General features: G+C 33.9%; 2 protein-coding genes, 1 long non-coding RNA gene and 1 pseudogene across 3 annotated transcripts; 1 reads left to right on the top strand and 3 right to left on the bottom strand.

The window, feature by feature from the left end:
• The first annotated feature begins 167 nt into the window (after positions 1-167).
• Positions 168-3006, top strand: LOC18050385 (cation/H(+) antiporter 15). Its single transcript, XM_006447516.1, has 3 exons — positions 168-410; positions 551-1603; positions 1696-3006. Exons 1-3 carry the CDS (start codon positions 168-170, stop codon positions 3004-3006), a joined length of 2607 nt encoding a protein of 868 aa, XP_006447579.1.
• A 325-nt stretch (positions 3007-3331) lies between these two features.
• On the bottom strand, positions 3332-4801 carry LOC112100748. Its single transcript, XR_002907036.1, has 2 exons — positions 4673-4801; positions 3332-3835 (listed from the first exon to the last, which is right to left on the bottom strand). It is a non-coding gene; the product is annotated as an uncharacterized LOC112100748 (long non-coding RNA).
• A 578-nt stretch (positions 4802-5379) lies between these two features.
• Positions 5380-11419, bottom strand: LOC18050384 (arogenate dehydratase/prephenate dehydratase 1, chloroplastic). The gene is made up of 11 exons (XM_006447515.2): positions 10946-11419; positions 9833-9900; positions 9617-9709; positions 9090-9290; positions 8456-8536; positions 8267-8362; positions 7535-7612; positions 7368-7457; positions 7211-7278; positions 6395-6476; positions 5380-5993 (listed from the first exon to the last, which is right to left on the bottom strand). Exons 1-11 carry the CDS (start codon positions 11184-11186, stop codon positions 5937-5939), a joined length of 1155 nt encoding a protein of 384 aa, XP_006447578.1. The 5' UTR covers positions 11187-11419; the 3' UTR covers positions 5380-5936.
• A 3083-nt stretch (positions 11420-14502) lies between these two features.
• LOC18050383 lies at positions 14503-20812 on the bottom strand (annotated as a pseudogene).
• Between the last annotated feature and the right edge of the window lie 300 nt (positions 20813-21112).

The raw sequence follows: 21112 nt of genomic DNA, 5'->3' as shown, positions 1-21112 counted from the left end.
AAGGACAATAACGACAGTGAAAGCAAAAATCAGGACACACTCTGTGCGGAAATCCGACAAAACATTAGCTAGTTTCCTGTCTTGCCCATTCAATTTGTCTGCAAAAATCTATCGGCACGAAGAGCCTTGGAATAATTACAATAGAAGAAGAGGATTAGGAGAGGATAATGTCGAAGCCACGGAATGTTACTTTTGGGAATTACACAATATCACGTCCGGGGGGACTTGAAATACAGGTTTGTTATCCTGAAGAATTTAACAAATATGACAGCCCATGGCAAAGGCAAAACCCCATGATGAGAGCTGTCCCTCTCTTGGCCACCGAACTTGGTTTTGCAATCGTCGCCATTCGCCTTTTCATCATCCTCCTCAAACCTCTTCATCAGCCTCGTTTCATCCCTGAACTTTTGGTACGTGCACCACCACAACCTTTTAACATGCCTAGCTACATTTTTATTCATGTTTGGTCAAGATTAGTTAATTGGGTTCTTTCTTTCTTTTTTTTTTTAATTTGTTAATTTTGTTCATTGTGTTGTGTATACATATGTAGACTAGCATTTTGATTGGACCGTCTACATTTGGGACATTCGAGTCTTTGTCACCGGATACGATAGTTAAACAAATGATGAAGCTTTTCCCTTACGAAAACACAGTGTTGTTAGAAACATTCTCCAGCTTAGGCCTCACTTTCTACATGTTCCTGGTGGGATTAGAAATGGACGTTTCTGCAGTAAAGCGCATGGAAAAGAAGTCACTAAGCATTGCCTTTGCTGGCATTGTGATTCCATTTTGTATAGGTGCTGCCTTACATTTTGTTCCGATCCATGAAGGCATCACTAGAGAATCGCCTAATTTGGGTGCCCTGTTCTGGGCTATATCACTAACCATCACAAGCTTCCCGGATTTGGCAAGAATCCTCTCTGATGTCAAGCTCCTACACACTGATATTGGCAAAACTGCCTTATCATCAGCCATTGTTAATGATCTCTCCTCGTGGTTTCTTCTTGTTCTGGTCATTGTCGCCTTTAATCACTATTCTAAGCATAGGCATGGACCTGCACTTACAGAGTTGGGGGCTTTTCTAATGGCGATGCTTCCTATAATATGCTTCATATTGATCTTTTGGTTTGTTTTGCGCCCCTGCATTGCTTGGATGATAAAGGAGACTAAAAAGAAAGCTGGGAAATTTAGTGATACACACATAAGTGTCATTCTCCTGGGCGTGGTTGTTTGTGGATTCATAGCAGACGGTTGTGGCATGCATTCTATGGCTGGTGGTTTCATATTTGGACTAATCATTCCAAATGGAGAGCTTGCAATTAACATTATGGAAAGAACTGAAGAGTTTATTTCTGGGGTTTGGTTGCCGAGTTTCATTGTTGTTAGTGGACTAAGAACCAATTTTTTGGAGTTATTTTCCAAAACTAAGCTGTTTTACCTGTTGCTGACAACAATTGTGGCTACTTCCGCCAAAATTTTGAGTACGGTGCTCGTTGCTTTATGCTATGGCATGCCTGTGAGGGATGGAGTTGCTCTTGGAGGCCTTATGAACACCAAAGGTGTTATGGCACTTATCGTTCTTAATGAAGGCCGGAGCTTGAAGGTATAAACAAATAATAAACTTGTCAAACATTTGATATGTTTGACAATCAAATTATAGTTGATTAATTACTATGAAATTTGCTTTGATTGCAGGCTATAGATAACATATTAATGGCAGCAATGGTGTTCATGCTTTTGCTAATGACGGGATTAGTAGGGCCAATCTTCTTCTTAGCCAACAAAAAGGCAAAGAGAACAAGGAAATACAAGCAAAGGACAATACAAAGAAGAAATCCAGACACGGAGCTTCGAATCCTCACATGCATTCATTCAGTTGGAAACCTTTCTGGCATCATCAACCTCCTTGAATTGTCCAATGCTACAAAAAAATCGCCCCTTTGTGTCTTTGCGGTGCACCTTGTTGAGCTCACTAGACGTGCCTCAGCTATGCTGATTGTTCATGATGCATTCCGGACTAAAACTAGTGACCAGAACTCGATCCGAGAGCTGGCGGATTCAGACCTTATCATCAATGCCTTCAGGCATTATCAGGATAGAAACGACGATATTACTGTTCAACCACTCACTGCTGTGTCCTCTTTCACCAGCATACACGAGGACATCTTTGAGATTGCTGAAGACAAAGTTGTTGCCCTAATTTTGATCCCATTTCATAAGCAACCAACAGCTGATGGTGAGTTACAAGGCGAAAACCACCAAATAAGAGAAGTGAACAATAACTTGCTGGCTAAGGCACCGTGTTCCATTGGCATACTTGTCGATCGTGGCATTGGATCTGCAGTCATAACATCAGCGCAGTCATCGCTTCACGGCAGGCAGGGGCTGAAGCTTTGCATGCTATTCATTGGCGGGCCTGATGATCGTGAGGCATTGTTCTATGCTTGGAGAATGGCAGGGAAACCCGGTGTCAATTTGACAGTTGTACGGTATGTCTATAATAAGGATGGAGAATCAGGTATCCTTGTGGAAGATCTGAACAATACAGAAGATGAAGATTTAGTAGATACAGCAAGGGACGTGAAGGAAAAAGAGCTTGATGATGAGTTTATTAACGAGTTCAGGTTCAAGACAATGTATGATTCATCCATAACTTATAACGACAAAATGGTGAGTAATGTTGAGGAACTTGTGGAATCAATAACAACAATGTACGGTGAGTATGAGCTTTATATAATTGGACGCGGCGACAATGTGAAGTCCCCATTGACAATGGGATTATCAGGCTGGGTCGATAATCCGGAGCTGGGGCCAGTTGGAGAAACATTGGTGTCATCAAATTCTACCGCGCATGCTTCAGTTTTGGTGGTTCAACAATCTTCTTCAGCTTTATTCAGAAGTGAATCCCTGCAGGTTAAGAGGAAATTCGGAAGGCAGAAATGGGCTTCACCGATTTTGAATCCCGACTTTGAAGCGTTTGAAAACAAGAAAAAGAAGTATTATTGATTGACGGAATACTTATGTAGAATAATCATTATTTCATTTTTTTCCCCGCAATTTGTAGTTGCTGTCAATACAAGTGTTATCATATATAGTTCCGACAATTTGCATGTTATCATCTGTCGTGCTAAGAAAGAAAAATTCCAATAATGTGAATGGAAGGTGGGCTGTAAAGTCCACACGATGTCGCAGATTCACCATATGATAAACTCATTTTTGTACTTAAAAGACATTTCAAGCCGCTGCTAACTCGATTCCTGAACTGAACATGGAGAAGCAATTGCATCGTCCGGTGTACGGCCCAAAAAAAGGGGAAAATAATGGAAAAAAATTATCAGTCAATAGCAATCTGAATTTCGATCATCAATGGCAGAACCACAGAAGTACACAGTATTACAAAATCACACAAGGAAAACGGAAAGTTTAAAGGGAACACTTATTGGTATGAGCAAAAAGGAAAAATTCTTCTGCTACACCTTATTTGTTTTCCCTCGTTCTCTATATCATTGGTAATAAGAAATGAAAGCAGTACATTCTCCAATCTATGAATAAAAGAGAACACAATTGAAGTTCTTTAGGGGAACTCTTCTCTTCTCACCATGTGTGCAAGAGCATAGAGTATCTCTAATGAGCATATTGCCATGAATGCAGTGGTGAAACAGAACATCACATCACTACCAACTCTTCTGTTTTCACCAAATGGCATTGGTTAACATAGGCCATCGAGACGTTTGACAGCTCTAGAAAGAATGTCTACAGAAAAACAATATATTTGCAAATGCCTTGTGCATATCGAGGCCACGAACTTCCAAAGCTTGTACGATCTTTCCATCGCCTGTCCAGTGCACAAAATAGAAAACAAAATTAGTTACTGAATAAGCAAACAATCGGGCTTTACACGATTACAAGAAGCTAATAAATGCATGTTCAATCAAAGCAAGATTTTCAGCTCCACTGCAAGCTACAAATGCAAAATTTTTCTTCAGAATATTAACAAGACCAGTCTCACAAAATTTTGTACAAATTACTAATTCCAATTATTAAATCATAATCTGCCGGCAATTCGTCAATAACTGAAGCTCTCTGCATGCCGTTGCTGGACCCCAGCTCTAGATTTGTTTGCCATTCATTTTTTAAAACTTTATACTAAAGTTATCTTCAGAATCATTGGCTGATTATCGTGTCCAAGTCCTGAATAATCTGTTTAATTCTTGATCATTACAAGGAATTAATTAATAAATTCTACAAGGACAGCAATCAGATAGTCAACAACAGGTAGTTTATGTAATGACAACCATAGACAAAATAAATACCGGCCATCCTTTTCCTTCAAATAAAAATTCAGTCTTTTTCGGCATCTCTTTGAAACTTGTTCTAGTTTCCCAATTTTCTAAGAAATATCTACCAATGGCAGATCATTCTATTCTTCTTGTCTACAATACCCAAAAGTGCAGCCTTTTCCTAATATTTTTCTGTGAATTTTTCATGATTGGTTGAATTATACACGTAAGAGATTCGGTGGAAAACACCACCTAGGAGGAAACGATTTTTCATGACAAATCTAAAATCTTAACATGTCTTAACAATTTAGAAAATAAATATAAACTGGGAATCGAATACATACCACAAAATAATCTTTATATATTTGAAAAGAAAGATACGGAAGTATTACCTGAAAGCAATGGCAACATCACAAGCAGCATTGGCTCACGCTCTCAAGCTAACATAACATCCATTTTGATCAAAATTAAAATATTTTTCTTTGCTTCAGCTCCCTCGCTATGACGTGATGTTATGTTTTAAATAGCCATCGAGTAGGAGGAGTCTATTGAAGGTTCAATGAACCTGGTCATTTCTGTAGGGTCCGGTTTGCATTGGAACCAAGAAAATGTTTATAGACACGTTGTTTAATGAAAAGGTTCGTATGCAGACCAAACCAAAGTGGAAAAGCGACTACCGAATTGGATGGCTGAGACCGTCATGTTGGGGTAGCTTTTTTGGCCTTAGTGATTGCCCAGCTTTATGAAATATTCTGTGCAATGAGGATCCTTGGGTGCTGTTAGTCTTATTCATCCAACTTTACCAACTACCATTTTTGGCTTATTTTATGCTGGTAATTTAAGGAATGATTTAGTTTTAGCTTTTATGAGTGAATAAGTAAATATTAAATGGAAGCCTAGAGTTAAAATAAAAGACAAGAGAGAAAAAAGGAGTGTGGGCCAAATGGGAGAAATGGGATGTTTTTGTTCTGTTCATTTTGGGTAAAGAATATGCTTTTCTGTCTAGAAACGATAGTGACTCCATACTTGTTTAAATAAACAATTTTTGTTTTCTCTCTATCTCTCTCTCTCTCTTTTTTTCTTAAATTCATTCCTCCTACACAAAGAAAATATCTTATTCTTGATTCCATTACAATGTACATGACAAGTGTAAAAACAAAGATTTGTAGTTATTTAAACAAAAATTACAGATAAGAGGCATGTGGTGGGGTGACCATCCTAGAGGACCTAGACTGCATGTGTTTGAATAACACCTATGCAAAATATCTTCTAAAGAAAAAGGAGGGATGCTGCAACGTGCAGCGAAAACCCAATATTTCTGGATTCAATCACTAACCGGTGAACCAAATTCTGTAACCTAGGTTTCAGACATTATCTACATAAGCTTCACCAAACAGAACGCCAAAGCTTGAACCTACAATCCAAATCTACATACAGCTTGAGGGCCATAAATTATCTACTTTTCCTTGAAGATTTCTTTTATTGACCTAGTCATCCCCACGCTCACTTCACCAGGCCAGAATTCAAATGGCTCAAAACTTCTTGAAACTGTGGCAGCAGTGCTCCAGCAGTCCCTTCCAAAGTGAATAGACTGTTCTGCATCCAGCTGAATGGGGAAGGAACAAAAACTAGGAAAGCAGGCAAAGGAGACTCTGGCTATAGAGTTGCATCCATGGGATAGCAACCAAGGACGCGAAGAAATGTAGCAAACTCCTGCACAGAAATAAAGAAAAACTAAGTCTCTGTTGTCTTCATAGAGTGATACTTTTATATCATTAGAACCAATTATCATGAAGAAAGTCATCACTAATGGCCAAAAGTCAATTATGGCCTCATGACAACATGAACCCCTAACATGGCAGTAGTAAGGACTCAACCGAGAGCCCACAATCATAGTTTCTTCTCCACTATTAACTAAATTATGCGAATACAAAGGTCTTCAAAATGATATGTGGCTCTAGGCCAATATGGTATTGCAGTTATTACGACTCCAGAGGTAGCAAAATTTCATTTTGGCTTTTCAACTGAGGTTGTTATAGTAAGAGTGTGACAGAAGATTCGGTTTTTTTACCACTGAATAAAAGAATGCTTTAAAATTACAATTAAGAACAAACCTGCAGATGTCCTAACGCATTTTGTGCACGGGGATCGGCCATAGAAGCCTCAAAATCAATATAGAAAAGGTAGTCGAAGTACCTGAAACCATGAATGAGTGAATCTAACTGCACAATCAATCAATATCTCCTCCCACCTCAACTAGAAAATAGTCTAATATTTACAAGATTAAAAAGTCCAGCTTGAAACATACTTTTTGGAGCATACCACACGGGAAATAATGTTATTACCAGATAGAACAAATCACTGGGTTCAAATTGTAATTTGACAAACTTTTGTTCCTTTTGGAAAGAATGTGTTTTCAATATCTCATAGGAGATCATACAAAGGATTGAGTGGTGGTCTCTGACTGATTTAAGGGAGACCAGACCAGTGAAATTTTGGAATGCCCGGAGAGCAGCAAAGTTTTCCAAAAACCTCATGCTGCTATACCGTAGTCAATTATTTTAAACATCTGAATATATATAAACTCATATGATAATTGTGGGGCTTTAATTTCCTTTAGACTTGGATTATGGTCAAGAAGGTTGCAACTGCTATCAAAACTCTGACACAATTGAACAGGCATGTGGACTCATAGGAAATTAAAGAATTTCCAGTGATAACAAAATGCTGCATGCATGAAAGCAATTGTGTCCCACATTTGAAAAATTGACTCTATTAAGGTGTACAGGTTGCATAGTATCCCTGTTCCATTCTCAATGTAGTGTTAACTTTTGACCAAGATTATCCAAATAAACTTTTGTCAACATTTAAATTTTCCCCTGAATTATGGTGCTCTGTCTGATTCAAGTAAATAACAATATCATACTCACTTTGCAGTCCCAGTATTAGAGTCATCAACCACTCTCAATGGCCTCTTTCTTTGTGGACGGCTTTCAATCTGGCATGACGTGGAGATGAAAAAGAGTTATGTCCTGGGCTTTGATGCAAGTTTATGAACTAATAAAAGTGGACTCTTGCAGCAAATACCTTTGTTAAATTTATTTCCCTCAATGCAAACACAGCCAAGGCTTTAAATAATACACCAGGACCTTCATCTAAAGTAAACACGATACTTGTCTGGAAGCAAGGAGATATCCAGTTTAGCTAAGTTTAAGCAAATGTAAGAGATTGACATTGGTAAAGTAACATCCTACCTTAAAAAGCTTATCAGTCCTTGGGATTATAGGATCCCTTGCAAGTACCAGAAAACGAGTTATAATATCAGGTTCATCCTGCGTAAGAATAAAGCAGCACATTTAAGAAAAGAAAGAATCATTTCCTATGAGGATATATAAATATATATATATATATATATATACAGAATGCATAACATGACTGGAAAAAAAAAAATCCCCTCACAACCCATTTGAGACTAATAAATCTTTATTACAAGTCAATACATATGTACGAACTGAATCAGATCCCAATTACACTGCCAGGCACGATGACACAATGAACATATAATATTGTTGACCACTTCTAACTACATCCCTTCTTTTTGTTGGATGGGGTGTTGAAGTGCACTGTACTTGTGCGATTTCAGTTGTCAACAAAAATGATCACTAGGTTTGGTGGTTGATAACATTTTTCCCGTTTGATTAGTATATTGGGGACCTAGACTATGGTGCAGAGATGTTTGAAGGCAGTTGAACCAGAGCACCAATATTTGTGAATTTGTCCAAGTCCCTTGGAAATACGAAAATGTACTAAGAAAAGGATAAGGCAATGGGATACACTACATAGAGGTAGTTCAACTGCACGAACAATTAATGTACAGAACTATAGGTACAGCTGCACAAGCTGCATTCATAATTGTGAAGTCAATTGCAGGGTGAGAGAATATGCAAATTTGTCAGATCTAAAGAATGGAAAAGCGAAAAATTTACCTGGATTCTATCTGCAAGTATGTTGAGCCCATATATCTCTGCAGCTCGGGCACTTGCAACAGCACCAGCATCCCTCAGGCCATTTGAGGCTACATACTAAATTAAAATTCAGTGAATAAGATAAAAGAACATTTCCTTATATGATAAGGAAAGGCTGAAAGCAGTACTGAAGAGATTTCTATAAATCACCTGAGCAGCACTAGCTGTATCATCAACGTTTTCTCTGGCAACGCCTAGCTGAGTCAGGACAATATCACTTGAGGCAAGTGCCTACAAACAAAATCTAATTATTTAAAACTTCTACCACAAGAAGAATCTGCATTTAACAGATTCTGCAACATACAGAAACATGTGACAGAAATAAAATTCCAACACAATTATAAAAGCTAGATAGAGGTGAACGGGCTACAACTACCACAGGCACTCAGTGCATAAATAATCTCACCTATACTTACTAAACATTATTCTCTGGCCAAATCATACCTATAATCCACAAACCTGCTCTGCTTTTAAGAAAAACTTAAGCCAAACATGAAGCTCAAGCATTGAATAAAGGAACAAATATTGTGGGTTTCGTTATAATTTAATAGAAATTATACATAATTCACTGCCCTAGAGGAAATAAATAAGTCACCAAACGAATTAACATTCCTCTAGAACAAACACTAGAATCATCCATAATCCATTCAATCTCATGATCTTCAAGTATAAATATTTAAATTAATCGTGGTGATTAACTAATCAACCAGTAGAGTCAAAAAAGTCTTGGCATGCCACTATGCCAGAGGACACTGAAAATAGAAGAAAAAAGTATAAGCCTAACCTGTGGGTGGCTTAAAACACGTTTTAACTGATCTGCTTTAATGCCTGGCAGCGCTAGAAGGCAGAAGTTAGCAGCTAACTGCACCTCACCCACAATGTGAAGTCTATGACGAAGAAGCAAGTCATAGTTGCGATGAATACTTCCAGATGAAGAATTCTCAATGGGAAGAACCGCTTTGTCAGCAAGCCACAATTCAACAGCCTGGCAAAAGAACAAGTATTAAAGAAGCATGGGTTGTTATCTCATCAAACCAAAATAGACAGTAATTGGATACCTAACAAAGAGGCATACCTTTTTTTTTTTTTCTGTTTTATGAGGCTAGAAGAAAATACCATTTTGATTGCCTAAAAACTTGCAGTAATAAAATCTGTTTTGTCATGAATTGAGTTATTACCAAATAATTGGAAGCTCAAAAAAATATGGAGTCCTTGAGTTATGGTAATGTCAAAAGAAAGAATGAAGAATCGTTGCACTCAAGCATGCAGCAAAATATCAGCCAAAAAGATCACTTAAATATTGCACTAAACCTTAAAAGTGTCTTCAAACTCATCACAGGGTACAGTTTCACATTTTGGGTAGGCTTTGAGTGCAGCATCCTCACTGAATGAGCCAGGTAACCCCTGCATCATCAATTTAAATGACAGAATGCATCTTCTACTTGGAAATGAGAGCAAAATGTATCAGTGTGACAACAAAAAGGTGACCATTTTCTAACTTCAAGCATTTCCTTTCAATCATCTCACCTTAAATGAAATTCGCACCTTCGTACCATCATTGGGAGTCACAGTAAAATCAGCTACAGTTAAAGGTTCTGCAGTTGGTAGAAAAATTGAAAGCAGAAAGACAACCAACTTAGAAACAATGTGAATCAGATATTTGACAAAGACGATATAATTTTTCGGAGGCTAGGAATGAGGAATACATTGAAAAAAGTTTGCTTCTCTTTGGTAATTACAGCTTAAGCATTTCCTCAACTTTCCTTTCATTTACTCATTGCTTGCCATATCATATGTATAGAATCGACGTGTGCATTTTAAAAGGTAAGTCAAAGATGGCATGATTCCTAAGAAAAATAGTTAGGTAACTTCCAGAATGAAGAATGGTACGCAAGCAGATAAGCCCTACCCCATTATTCCTTTACTTTACATGAGTGAAGCTATGTGATCCTTGTGATTCTGATTCTCTGAAGTTAGTAATTTATGGCCTCATCAAAGTCCATGATACTAAGCTTATGACAAATTGCAAAAAAATTTTATTCTTTTAAAAATTTTTGGTCCCTGAATTCAAGATTGTTCACATTGCCAGTTGTCCAGTAAACATGTTAGAACTTTATGAGAAATTAATCTCATGGTAGCAAAGAATAAAACAGTCCCCAGAGAACTTTTATATGAGAGTTGGCAAGCAACCCCTTAACTTATATGCTCAAGTTGGCAGGTAACATACGTGTAAGAAGTCGTAATGCAGTTTATAGTTTATTAATCTTGTCTATACCTCTCCTAAATTTTCTTTGAAATATTGAGCTTAAATTTCCAAATCCACAATACTAAATCCCATATTCAAATCCTCTTTTTCCCCTAAAGAGGCAATGATGTGAAACCATAGTAAATGTTCGGCTTCAGCCGTATTTTAAAAGCAGGAAAGCTGAAGTGTTTAGCAGAAACTGCTTACCATCCTTTCAAAAAATATATATGAAAATATGGAAAACAAGCATTAACAGTCTAACACAACGGCTAGATTAATAAACGCCAAAACAACTCTATCCCAAAGAGTCCTAAAAGACGTAACTAAATAGGAACTTTACAGGAATTGATTTATAAAAGAAAAGAAGCAAGGCCACTGATAAAAGCTAAACTCACTTGGAAGCGAGATCAAATCCTTGCACAATTTCCCGGGAACATCGTTTACATTTGACGATTTTCCTGTGTTCTGATTGTCAGCAGACTTGATCACACTGTCACCCGACAGACCCGAAAACCCGCCACGACACACACATTTACGCGGCGTCCTGTTCGAATTCCGGACCCCGTTAAAAACTAACCCAGATGCCCTAGACCCGGAATCTCCCCAGCCCAAGACAGCCACACACTCCAAAGCCATTACAGTCAAAATGCGTTGAGATGTGAAAGTTGTGTTCGGAATTGGAGAATTTGTTGGGAAGTTTTGACAAGCACATGAAAGACGGTTTGGTGTGAAATGGGACGTTTAGTTGGTAAGCTCTGTGTTGTTACAGTCTTACTCACGGAGACGTTTTTATTTCACTTGTATTAAACTCCTACCTTCTTACCAAAATGAGGATCAAATTTGACAACTATTCTTTAGTTCTAACTTCTACGGCGCATTTACTTCCGGTCGGACCGTTGAAGATCGGAATTCGAAATAAAAACGATTAATAGTTTTTATTTATTAAAATAGAAGTGTGTATAAAAATAAAATAGATAAAAATTAATATATTTTTGAGATTAAAAGATGACAACTTATTTTTATGGAATTGGGAATAGGTTTCTATTACTTAAACTTCTCAATTTATCCTCATCTAAATTTTATAATTCTACTTTTGTCTTTAGCTAAAATATTATTATATTATTTTTATTTTTGTAAAAATAATAATGATAATTTTAACAATAATAATATTATATTAATTAGTGACGATGGTGGTGGTGGTGATGGTGATAAAAATAATAATGTTCAAATCTCCGGTACATACTATGGGATAAAATTTCTCTTTATTTGAAAAGTAAAAGAGTAATGATAGATATTTTAAATTTTTTATTTTAATGATGTGTTATTCATTAAATGATTTTTTTTTACAAAATTTAAGTAAATTAATTGTATTATCTCATCTTCTAATTAATAAATGTCACATTATTTATAATAATTTTTTAAGATAAAAATTTTAGAATGTGTAGCCCTACTCAAAGTAAAATTTATTTTCTTTGCAGAACAACTTTTCGCTCTAAATATTTATCCAAAATAAAATGACAAATGTGGCCTCAATACCATTTGTGGTTATGGAGTAGATGGTCAAAAATTCATAATGGAAAAACTCACTCACGTCTGTAAAGTTTGTTTAAATAATTATATAGACTCCTTTATTTTATAAATGATCGCACATATTTTTTTTTACTATTATATCTTTTAATTAAATAATCCAAAAATTGACTTTAAATTAACTTCTATAATAAATAAAAATTTAATATTAAAATAATGTAATATAACTAACATAAATTTTATAAATGATGTTTAAATGTTAAACAAAGTTATTTAATATTATTAATATGTCAGGTATGTTTTAATATTAATAAATTGTGTTTCATAGATTAGTCATATAAATAATTGTATTTAACATTTAAAATAACTCACAAAATCTATATAATATTTTTATATTATGTCCATATTAAAATAAACTTTAAAATTAAATGTTTTGACTGCTGAATTAAAGAATTAATAAATTTGTCAGGAGACTCAGGGGCTGTTTTTGTTTTTGACTTAATGACTTAATTGACTTAATTACAATCAATTAAGTCAGTAAGTCCGTTTGTTTTTTTAATTTAATGAAAATTTTCAATCACTAAGTTATTAAGCTAGTTTATTTTTTACTTAATCTAAAAAGCTTGAATGACATCATTAGAAGATATTTTCTAAAATATCCCGATCTAATTAATTAATTCTCATCCATACCTAAATAAGTTTAATAATTAACATTATTATTCATCTCTATAACTTGTGATAATATAGTGGTAGGCTATTATTATTATTATTATTATTATTATTATATTTTCTTTAAATTAGAATTATTTATCTCTATAATTGTTAATGAATATTTTTCATACAAAACGTCTTAAACAACAATAAAATTAATTATAAAATACTTATTTAGAATATTAAAGTGTTGCATTCAATTATGTATGATTATGTAAGGCTGTTCGAATCCAATCCGATCCGCTCAATCCATCTGATCTGTAGAAATCCGATCCGTGGATTGGTGGATTAGATTAGATTGAAAATTTAAAAATTTGCAGTCGGTGGATTAGATATGGATTACTTATGTAAATCTATATTTGTGAATCTGTAAATGTGTAAAAAAAAAATATATTTATTTAATTAAAAAACAAAGCTTGGAAATGTGGCAATAATACTTACTAATAAATGAATAAATAAATTAACTAAATATAGTTACATTAACACCATATTATATCATATTCAATAATAATATGATATAATTTAAATTGATTCAGATTTATTTAGAATTCAAAAAAAAAATCTACTTTCCTGATAATAGGCTTAATATTAAAAATAATTTGTAATCAGGGTGATTTTATCAAATTTTCTAGTATAGGTGGCTTTTTACCAATTCCACAACAGTTAATGGTTAATGATTAATGAATGTGAAGAATGAGAAAGAATTCATAGCCAATCATACGTGCACGGGTCTTCTGTGAGGCTGGGTGGGTATACGTAATTGCTATAACAACCTTCGTGGTGGAATTTTATTGACGAGCACATTATGCAGCAGCAAGAAACGTATTGGTAGTACGTTCAAGTCATTTTCTAGGAAGTAGTTGGGAATTCCAGTACAGTGTAAAACGAATAAATTATCATTTTCATCATTAATCTAATAATAATAATAATAATAATAATAGATCTTTAGATGCATATTCCGTAAGAAAAGCAAATTGTTATTATTCTGTTAAAACAGATTACTTTCGAGAGCACCCATCGGTTTGTTGTGCTAATCAATACTAATAAATTTTAATAAATTTTTAATTGTGTTTAGAAAAAGTACAATACGCTAAGGTGGTATTTTTTATTTTTTAAAAAATTAAATATATTTAAATTTAGTTGAATTTTGTATAGCTCTGAATACATATATCTAAATGGAGTAATGATACAGCCACAAACTCTTGTACAAATTTATTTTGTACAAACTGATGCGGCATGATAAGATTGGTTGAATTAAACATCACTTAGCCCACATGATTTGTTTTTATTAATTTATATTTTCATTCAACCAATGAATTAATGCTATAAGTGTTAAATTTTTAATTGTGTTTAGAAAAAGTACAATACGCTAAGGTGGTATTTTTTATTTTTTAAAAAACTAAATATATTTAAATTTAGTTGAATTTTGTATAGCTCTGAATACATATATCTAAATGACACACACACACATATATTTAATATCTAAATATAAGTGTTAAATTATTTATTTTTTAAAAATGAAAACATATGAAATATGATTTTTTAATCTCATAAATATTAACAATACTTATATTTATTGGTTAGACATTTAACAAGTTATAAATAAATATCACTCAGACAAAAACACGCAGTGATGAATTCAAACACAAACAAGCCAACAATACTTAAGTAACACCAAAGAACGACTCCGATATTAATATCTCTTCCATTTTCTTTAAAACTTGCTTTGGATTTGATCCACAAATTTCTTGTCAACTTGGAATACCTTGGAGAGAACTTCGCTAGTAATCAGTGTATTTGATCCAAAAACAGCACTAGCAATGGTGATGACCTCAGGATTTTTGGCTGCTTAATGCAGCAATGGCCACGGCATGTCCATAACCCTTGCGTTGGAAGTGAACGAGTGACGAGTCCCACAAGAAATACAGACACATCACCCTTTGAAGTTTTATTGATGAGGCGATTCTCAGGAATATTTGAGGTGACAAATCTAACTTTATGTAAGCCTTTCAAGAACTGTCAGGATTTCGCTGGCTCTGGGGTCAGTATGCGGAGGATTGATGCTCCATGGTGCGTAGTAAATGCCGGCCACGGAGATGCCAGGAGTGTTGAGCCCTGGAGACAGTGCTACATTCACAGCTGGTGACACTTGAGCCTACAGCGTTTGATGTGCTGCCAGCAATGTGAGGCACTGAAGTTGAAGTCACTTGCTAGAACCATGCTAGTTTTTGCGGGTTAAGCCATTCACTTTTGCTGCCACTAAACATTTACAAATATGAGAAAAGTATAATCCATTTATGGCTAAGCAAATATGTGCTTTGATGCTGCAATTAATCAATAATCAATACCTCAGCTATTCGCGTGCAAAAATTCTGAAGGGGTTTGGGCTCGAATGCTAAGGCAACGTGACTGTAAGTGACAGCCAAAATCCTTAACAGGAAGCACATTAGTTACAAATGAACCCTCAATTGCATTCTTATTAACTTGCCTTCACATGGGACAGGATTCCAATAGAAATATTTTCTATACTGCTTAGTATGCACTTCTTGTGAGAAACTATTTCCATATAGCATATGTATAACGCAAATTATATAAAGACTGTTAAATTTTTGTAGAAAATGCCATTAAAGTGCAATTTCAATTTGCAAAAATGCAGATTCTCAATCAGTTTCTGGAGATATATTACGGTATCAGGTGGTAAAGCTTACATGAAGGTGGAGGTTGTTGAAAGAGCAAAAGATCATTCTTGGCTGCTAGCTCTATGTATCATGTGCAGGGTTGGGTGTTATATCTAGAATAAATGTTCGTTTAATCCTTATATTTTGGTCAAATACTCATTTAGTTGCTATATTTTAAAAAATATCTTAAATCATCCTTGTTTTTAATATATTACACTCTCATCCTTACTTTTGCTTTATTTTTACAATAATACTCTTGCAACAATCTTTACAATATTTTTTATTTACCAACTTTACCAAGTTAATATCAAATTAACTCTAAAATTAAAAAAATTTATGTTAATTTTCATTTACTTTTAAGGCTATTTTGATGTCTAATTTTTTTTAATTAATGTCCCAAGATTATGATAAGGATATTTTTGTAAAAATTAACAAAAAGAGCAGAATAATAACATATTTAACAAAAATAGTGTCTTAAAATATTTTTCAAAATATAATGACTAAAAAAGGCACTCGATCCAAAATACAGAGAATAAACTAATATTTATTTAGATTCTCTATTTTCTCTCTAACCAATATGCCTTTAATGACTTGGACTTCTGTGTGCTATGTATATTGATTTAAATGTCTGTAATGAACTTTTATGTAATGTTAACTTTTCTGATGGAGTGAAAGTTGTGTTTTGTTCTAATTTTTTTTTTTTAAAAAAAGTGACTTGTTGGGATATAGTTTTAATTTGGTCCATTTCCGAAGTAAATCAAGTAGGAATAATTTCATAGATATAATTTGACGTAAACTGTAAGAATATTTCTCACTTAGGTATTGCTTTTTTTCCCCCATTGTCCCTTGTTGCTGCAATATGGATTGAGCATTATTAAAAAATACAAAAAAAATATATCAATAAATCCACAAAATTAGTAGACACCCTTCCATCTGTAGCTGTCATTCATATTATAGATTATTTTTTTTTTCTTTTCTGCAGCCTACTCTTCTTGTTCTTATTCACAAATCACAAGTCCATCTGTATCTCTATAAGTGGACAGCAAGCAGCCGTCAAACATAATGCACAATTGCAATCCAAGAACTTTTTTAAGTGAGACTATTGCTATCTAGTTTGTATATGCTGGCTTCTAATGCATGCAAAAGCCACACCTTGCTTAATTTAATAAAATGGGTAAGCTGCCTGCTCAGGGGTGGTTTTAGGTATAGGCGAACAAGGCAATCGCCTAAGGCCTTATATTATGTGAAGGCTTCATTTTTTGATTTTTTTAATAATTTTTTTTTAAATGACGTATTTTAAGAAATCAAAAAACTTATTAACATCTCTCTAATTTATTAATTATCCGACAATTAAGAATTATTTTTTATGAAAAATCTATATTTTATAACATTAATGTTAGAGCATCTCCAAAAGTCACTATAAATTTTACTAAATAAATTAATATTATTTTAATCAAATAATTATTTTTTTAAAGGAAAAGTCAATAGAAATTAAAGTACTTCTCTCTCTTTCTTCAATAAAAAGTAATAAAATACAAATTGAAAAGGGAGAAATTAACTCTCTAAATTTAAAGAGAGAGAATCAATTCTTATTTGAAGAATTTTAATTGGAGTCTCTTTTGGGGATCAGACTACGGTGCAACTGTGGCACCGTGCCACAGTTGCATCTAGCCGTTAGATGTATTTGGATTGGTGAGATCCACTGAAATCTCTTGGCTGGATGCAACTGTGGCACGGTACCACAGTTGCACCTAAGGTTTGCCCCTCTTTTGGAGCTTTAAATATTAATGTGGCTCTTCAAATAAGTAATAAAATCTTATTTGAAGAGCCTTTTGGTGATTCTCTTAAAAAGATATAACTAATAATATTATTTAACCATTAATTCATTCATTATTAGTCTTTCAAAAAAAAATTAAATTATTTATCTTTTCAATTTCCTCCAAAAAAATTAATTATTTAATATTAGAATCTTTGACTTTTAGTATTTCTTTTACTTTGTATTAAAAACTTTGTAATATCAAAAATCAGTAAATGAAAAAATTTCTTACTCTCTTCTCTACAAAGAAAATTATTATATTCATTGGTTCATTTAAAAATAATCAGTTTATAGAAATACAAAGTCCATTTCTATTATCTGATCATTAATTCATCATCTCAACTTTTTATGTTTTATCATTTTAATTATCCGATTTGAAAATAATATTATTCTTATTTATTTGTTTGTTTATTTTGTAATAGTTTTAGTGGAATAAAAAAGATATATTCTTAACTTTTTTTAGGTTTTATTTTTAAAATTTAAGAATTAAAAATGGAATAAATTTTGAACATTTTTTTTCAATTTCTTTTAGTATTAAAATTGCAAAATAAATAAAGGTCTCATAAAAAAATTTCGCTCAAGGCCCAAACACTCTAAAGCCGGCCATGTGCCTGCTTCATGTACATGATACCTACCTGCTTCACTGCCACCTCTTGTTTACCGTCTCCTGTTTGCTTATGGGTGCAATACATAAAGTTGAAACGAATTGGCAGCAGCTTTCAATGTAACTTTTTTTTTTTTTTTTTGGGCGAAGCAGAGAGCAAATAATAGAAAAAAACCCGAGGGAAAGAAAGAAGAAAAGAGAAGAAGATAGTAAAGAAAATTTCGTACTGACCGCGTATTTACAGGGGGCACTGCTTCTTGGGCATCAATGTCACCAATTTCTTCACAATTTATTAAATATATATATATATATAGTGAACCAGGGGACAACATATTTATGAAATATGAATAGTTATGTTATATTTTTTGTTATACATATCAATTTTTTTAATCAATTATAGAGGATTATTTTTTAAATCCTGTGTTTTAGGAAAAATTTAAGTACTCAGAAATTTAGAGGCACCCAATGAATATACCAGTGAATTAAGATCTTTTTGTGATTATTATTATTATTACTATTATATATTATGTGAAGCATTTATGTTTGATAGATAGTAGAATGTTATGATTATATGTATGGATGTAATGGATGTTATATGATTCACTGAGTTATAAGATGTGATTGCTTGTCATTAGATGTGTATTCTTCTTGTTGGGTGTTCTCCACATGTGTACTAATAGTTACATTGTTCTAATGCGATGATGTTAGTCCAACCAGTTATGACATATTTTTCTCCCGCTCTCCTCGCGCAATGATGATCCTTACGAGCATGACAGTTATTTTTCATGGGTAGTAGTTGGTGTAGTTTTGTCATGCATGTTATGTATGATTTCGTGTTTGCTTATGGATTTTGTGTGTGGTCATGTCATATAGATGATTATATATAAGCACTACATTATTTTTTGTATATAAATTATATCTACACATTGAGCTACAAGCTCATTATTTTTCTGTTTACCTCGTTTCCTATTAATTTCTACAAAATTCTGTGCAGCTCAATTTATGATAAGTTGAAGTTGGGCTATGATACATATTGCTGCATGTTTTTTATTTTGAGCACGTTTATACAGTAGAACCACTATAAATCAATACTCGATAAATTGATAATCTTTATTATATAACAAGTTTTCACAGTCCCTACTTCAGCCGGTGGACTAAATTAACAATTTTGATAAAATAATAAAGTAATTTTTTTTTGAAAATCTTGTATAACTTTGTGGGTCCCATTCAAATAATAAATTAATAGCTTGCTGAAATTACAAATTTCTTTGACTATGATATTTTAATTATATAAAATATGAGTCTATTGTTACTTTTTTTCTTAAATTTAAATTTACTTAGATCTCATCTTTTATTTTTCTTCTTGCATCTAGAAGTTATGGGCTTGGCTTCTCTAATTGAAATAAAAAATTATGAAGTGTCGTTGATGTATGTTAATTGAATTATAAATAACTCTGTAAATTAATTAATTTATTAATTTATTGATTATTTAATTTCTCTTTTAATTAATAGATTTCATAACCCCCTATTAATTTATAGAGGTTCTACTGTATTTGAAATGTATATATGCATAGTGAGATTTTAAGGATGAACATTTCGAGTTTATTTTAAGATGAGGCATAAAGTCTTTTTACATGTTTATAGTAGAGCCTGGGCTAGGTTTATATACTCATGGATTAAATTATTATATGAGCTCTAGATACAAGCACAAGACAGATAATATAATGATTTTTGCATTATTCGTTTAGGATTCGACATAGAGGTTGGGGTGAGTTGCGTCGTGTCATATTTGTGCTATTCATTCATAAAAAAAACAAAACAATAATAATATTATTATTAGTAGTAGTATTAATTAAAAGCATGTTCATTTAACACAACAAAAGGGGGCAAAATACGAATGGGAAAAACTTAATTAATGTGATAAACTTGTAATATTCATGGTTTCAAAAGGCAATGTTGGTTGGGAAATTAAGTATACGAGAATTACTATAATGTTTTGATATGTGGTGGAATCCTCGAAATGGTTGCGATTAAAGAGATTCATGGCAAGTAATTAAATTGAATTATGTTCCATTAGTGGGGTCCGTCCACCGTGGCCAATTTTGACATGCCCGTTTCAAACCAAGAGTCTGGGCTAAGAGTCTCCGGCGAAGGCTCGAGTCGTGAGGCTGGCTTCAAAGAGCCACAACGATGTCCCACAACGGTGTCCCACTCCCGCAGTGGAAGGATAACAGGCTAGATTCTCCTAAGCCCAATATATCCCATTGGGTTTAACCCAATTGAACCGTCACTTTTTTTTTTGGGTACAAAGGAGCTCTTAAACAGAGCTAAGGAAGCACTAACCGGGGGTATGCAGTCTCATATATATCATGAAGCAAAAGAGAAGTGACACTAGTCAGAGGACTAATGAAATTGTGAAAGCCAATGAAGACGTCAGAGGAGTAGTTCAGAAGGTAGTCCGCTATAAAATTCGCCTCCCTATATATATATATGGTTAATAGTAATGCGCCAACTCCTGTGCATAAGTTCCTTAATCGACCTTACTATTGGAGAATACTCGTTAGTCACCTCTACGGAATTATACAACATCTGCACAACACTCAACTTCCACGAGCAACCAACGAACTCCATAGTTCCAAGACATGACTAAACCTTGATATAAACCCCATAATTCCACATCAGTGATCGAGCAAAAATCGATGTTCATCGCAAATCCACCAACCCATTTTCCACTGTAATCCCGAAGAAGCCCACCAACAGTGGAGATCCTATTGCTTTTGCAAGCACCATCAGAATTAAGTTTACACCAAGGCCATGCAGGGTTCTGCCAACTGACCCATTTCTCCAGCTTGCTGCCTTTCTTAGTCAATCCAGACTTGTTCATGCAAAGGATCTCCTCTGCTCGCGTAACAACATCCTGTATCATGCTATTGGTGTCCACCCATAACTGATTGAATTGATATTGATTTCGCCAAAACCATAGTCTCTATATCGCGACCCCGAACACGCAAGACCACTCCAAACCTTTCTCCATACACTGGTTACTTTTTAAGTTTAGAGTTAACCAATCTTTAAGACTTAATGAATAGAATTGATGACAAAGCTCACTTGGGAGGAACTGATTCCGCAATCTTCTAGCCATAAAACAGTCACGAAGGACATGTAATGTAGTCTCCATGGCCACCTCACACCAATCATATTTCCTATCAATGTAAATGTACCTCCT

This window comes from Citrus clementina, unplaced genomic scaffold (assembly GCF_000493195.1).
Source record: "Citrus clementina cultivar Clemenules unplaced genomic scaffold, Citrus_clementina_v1.0 scaffold_2, whole genome shotgun sequence".
Lineage (NCBI taxonomy): Eukaryota > Viridiplantae > Streptophyta > Magnoliopsida > Sapindales > Rutaceae > Citrus > Citrus x clementina.
Note: the sequence above shows the minus strand (reverse complement) of the source record. Positions and strands in the feature narration are given on the sequence as shown.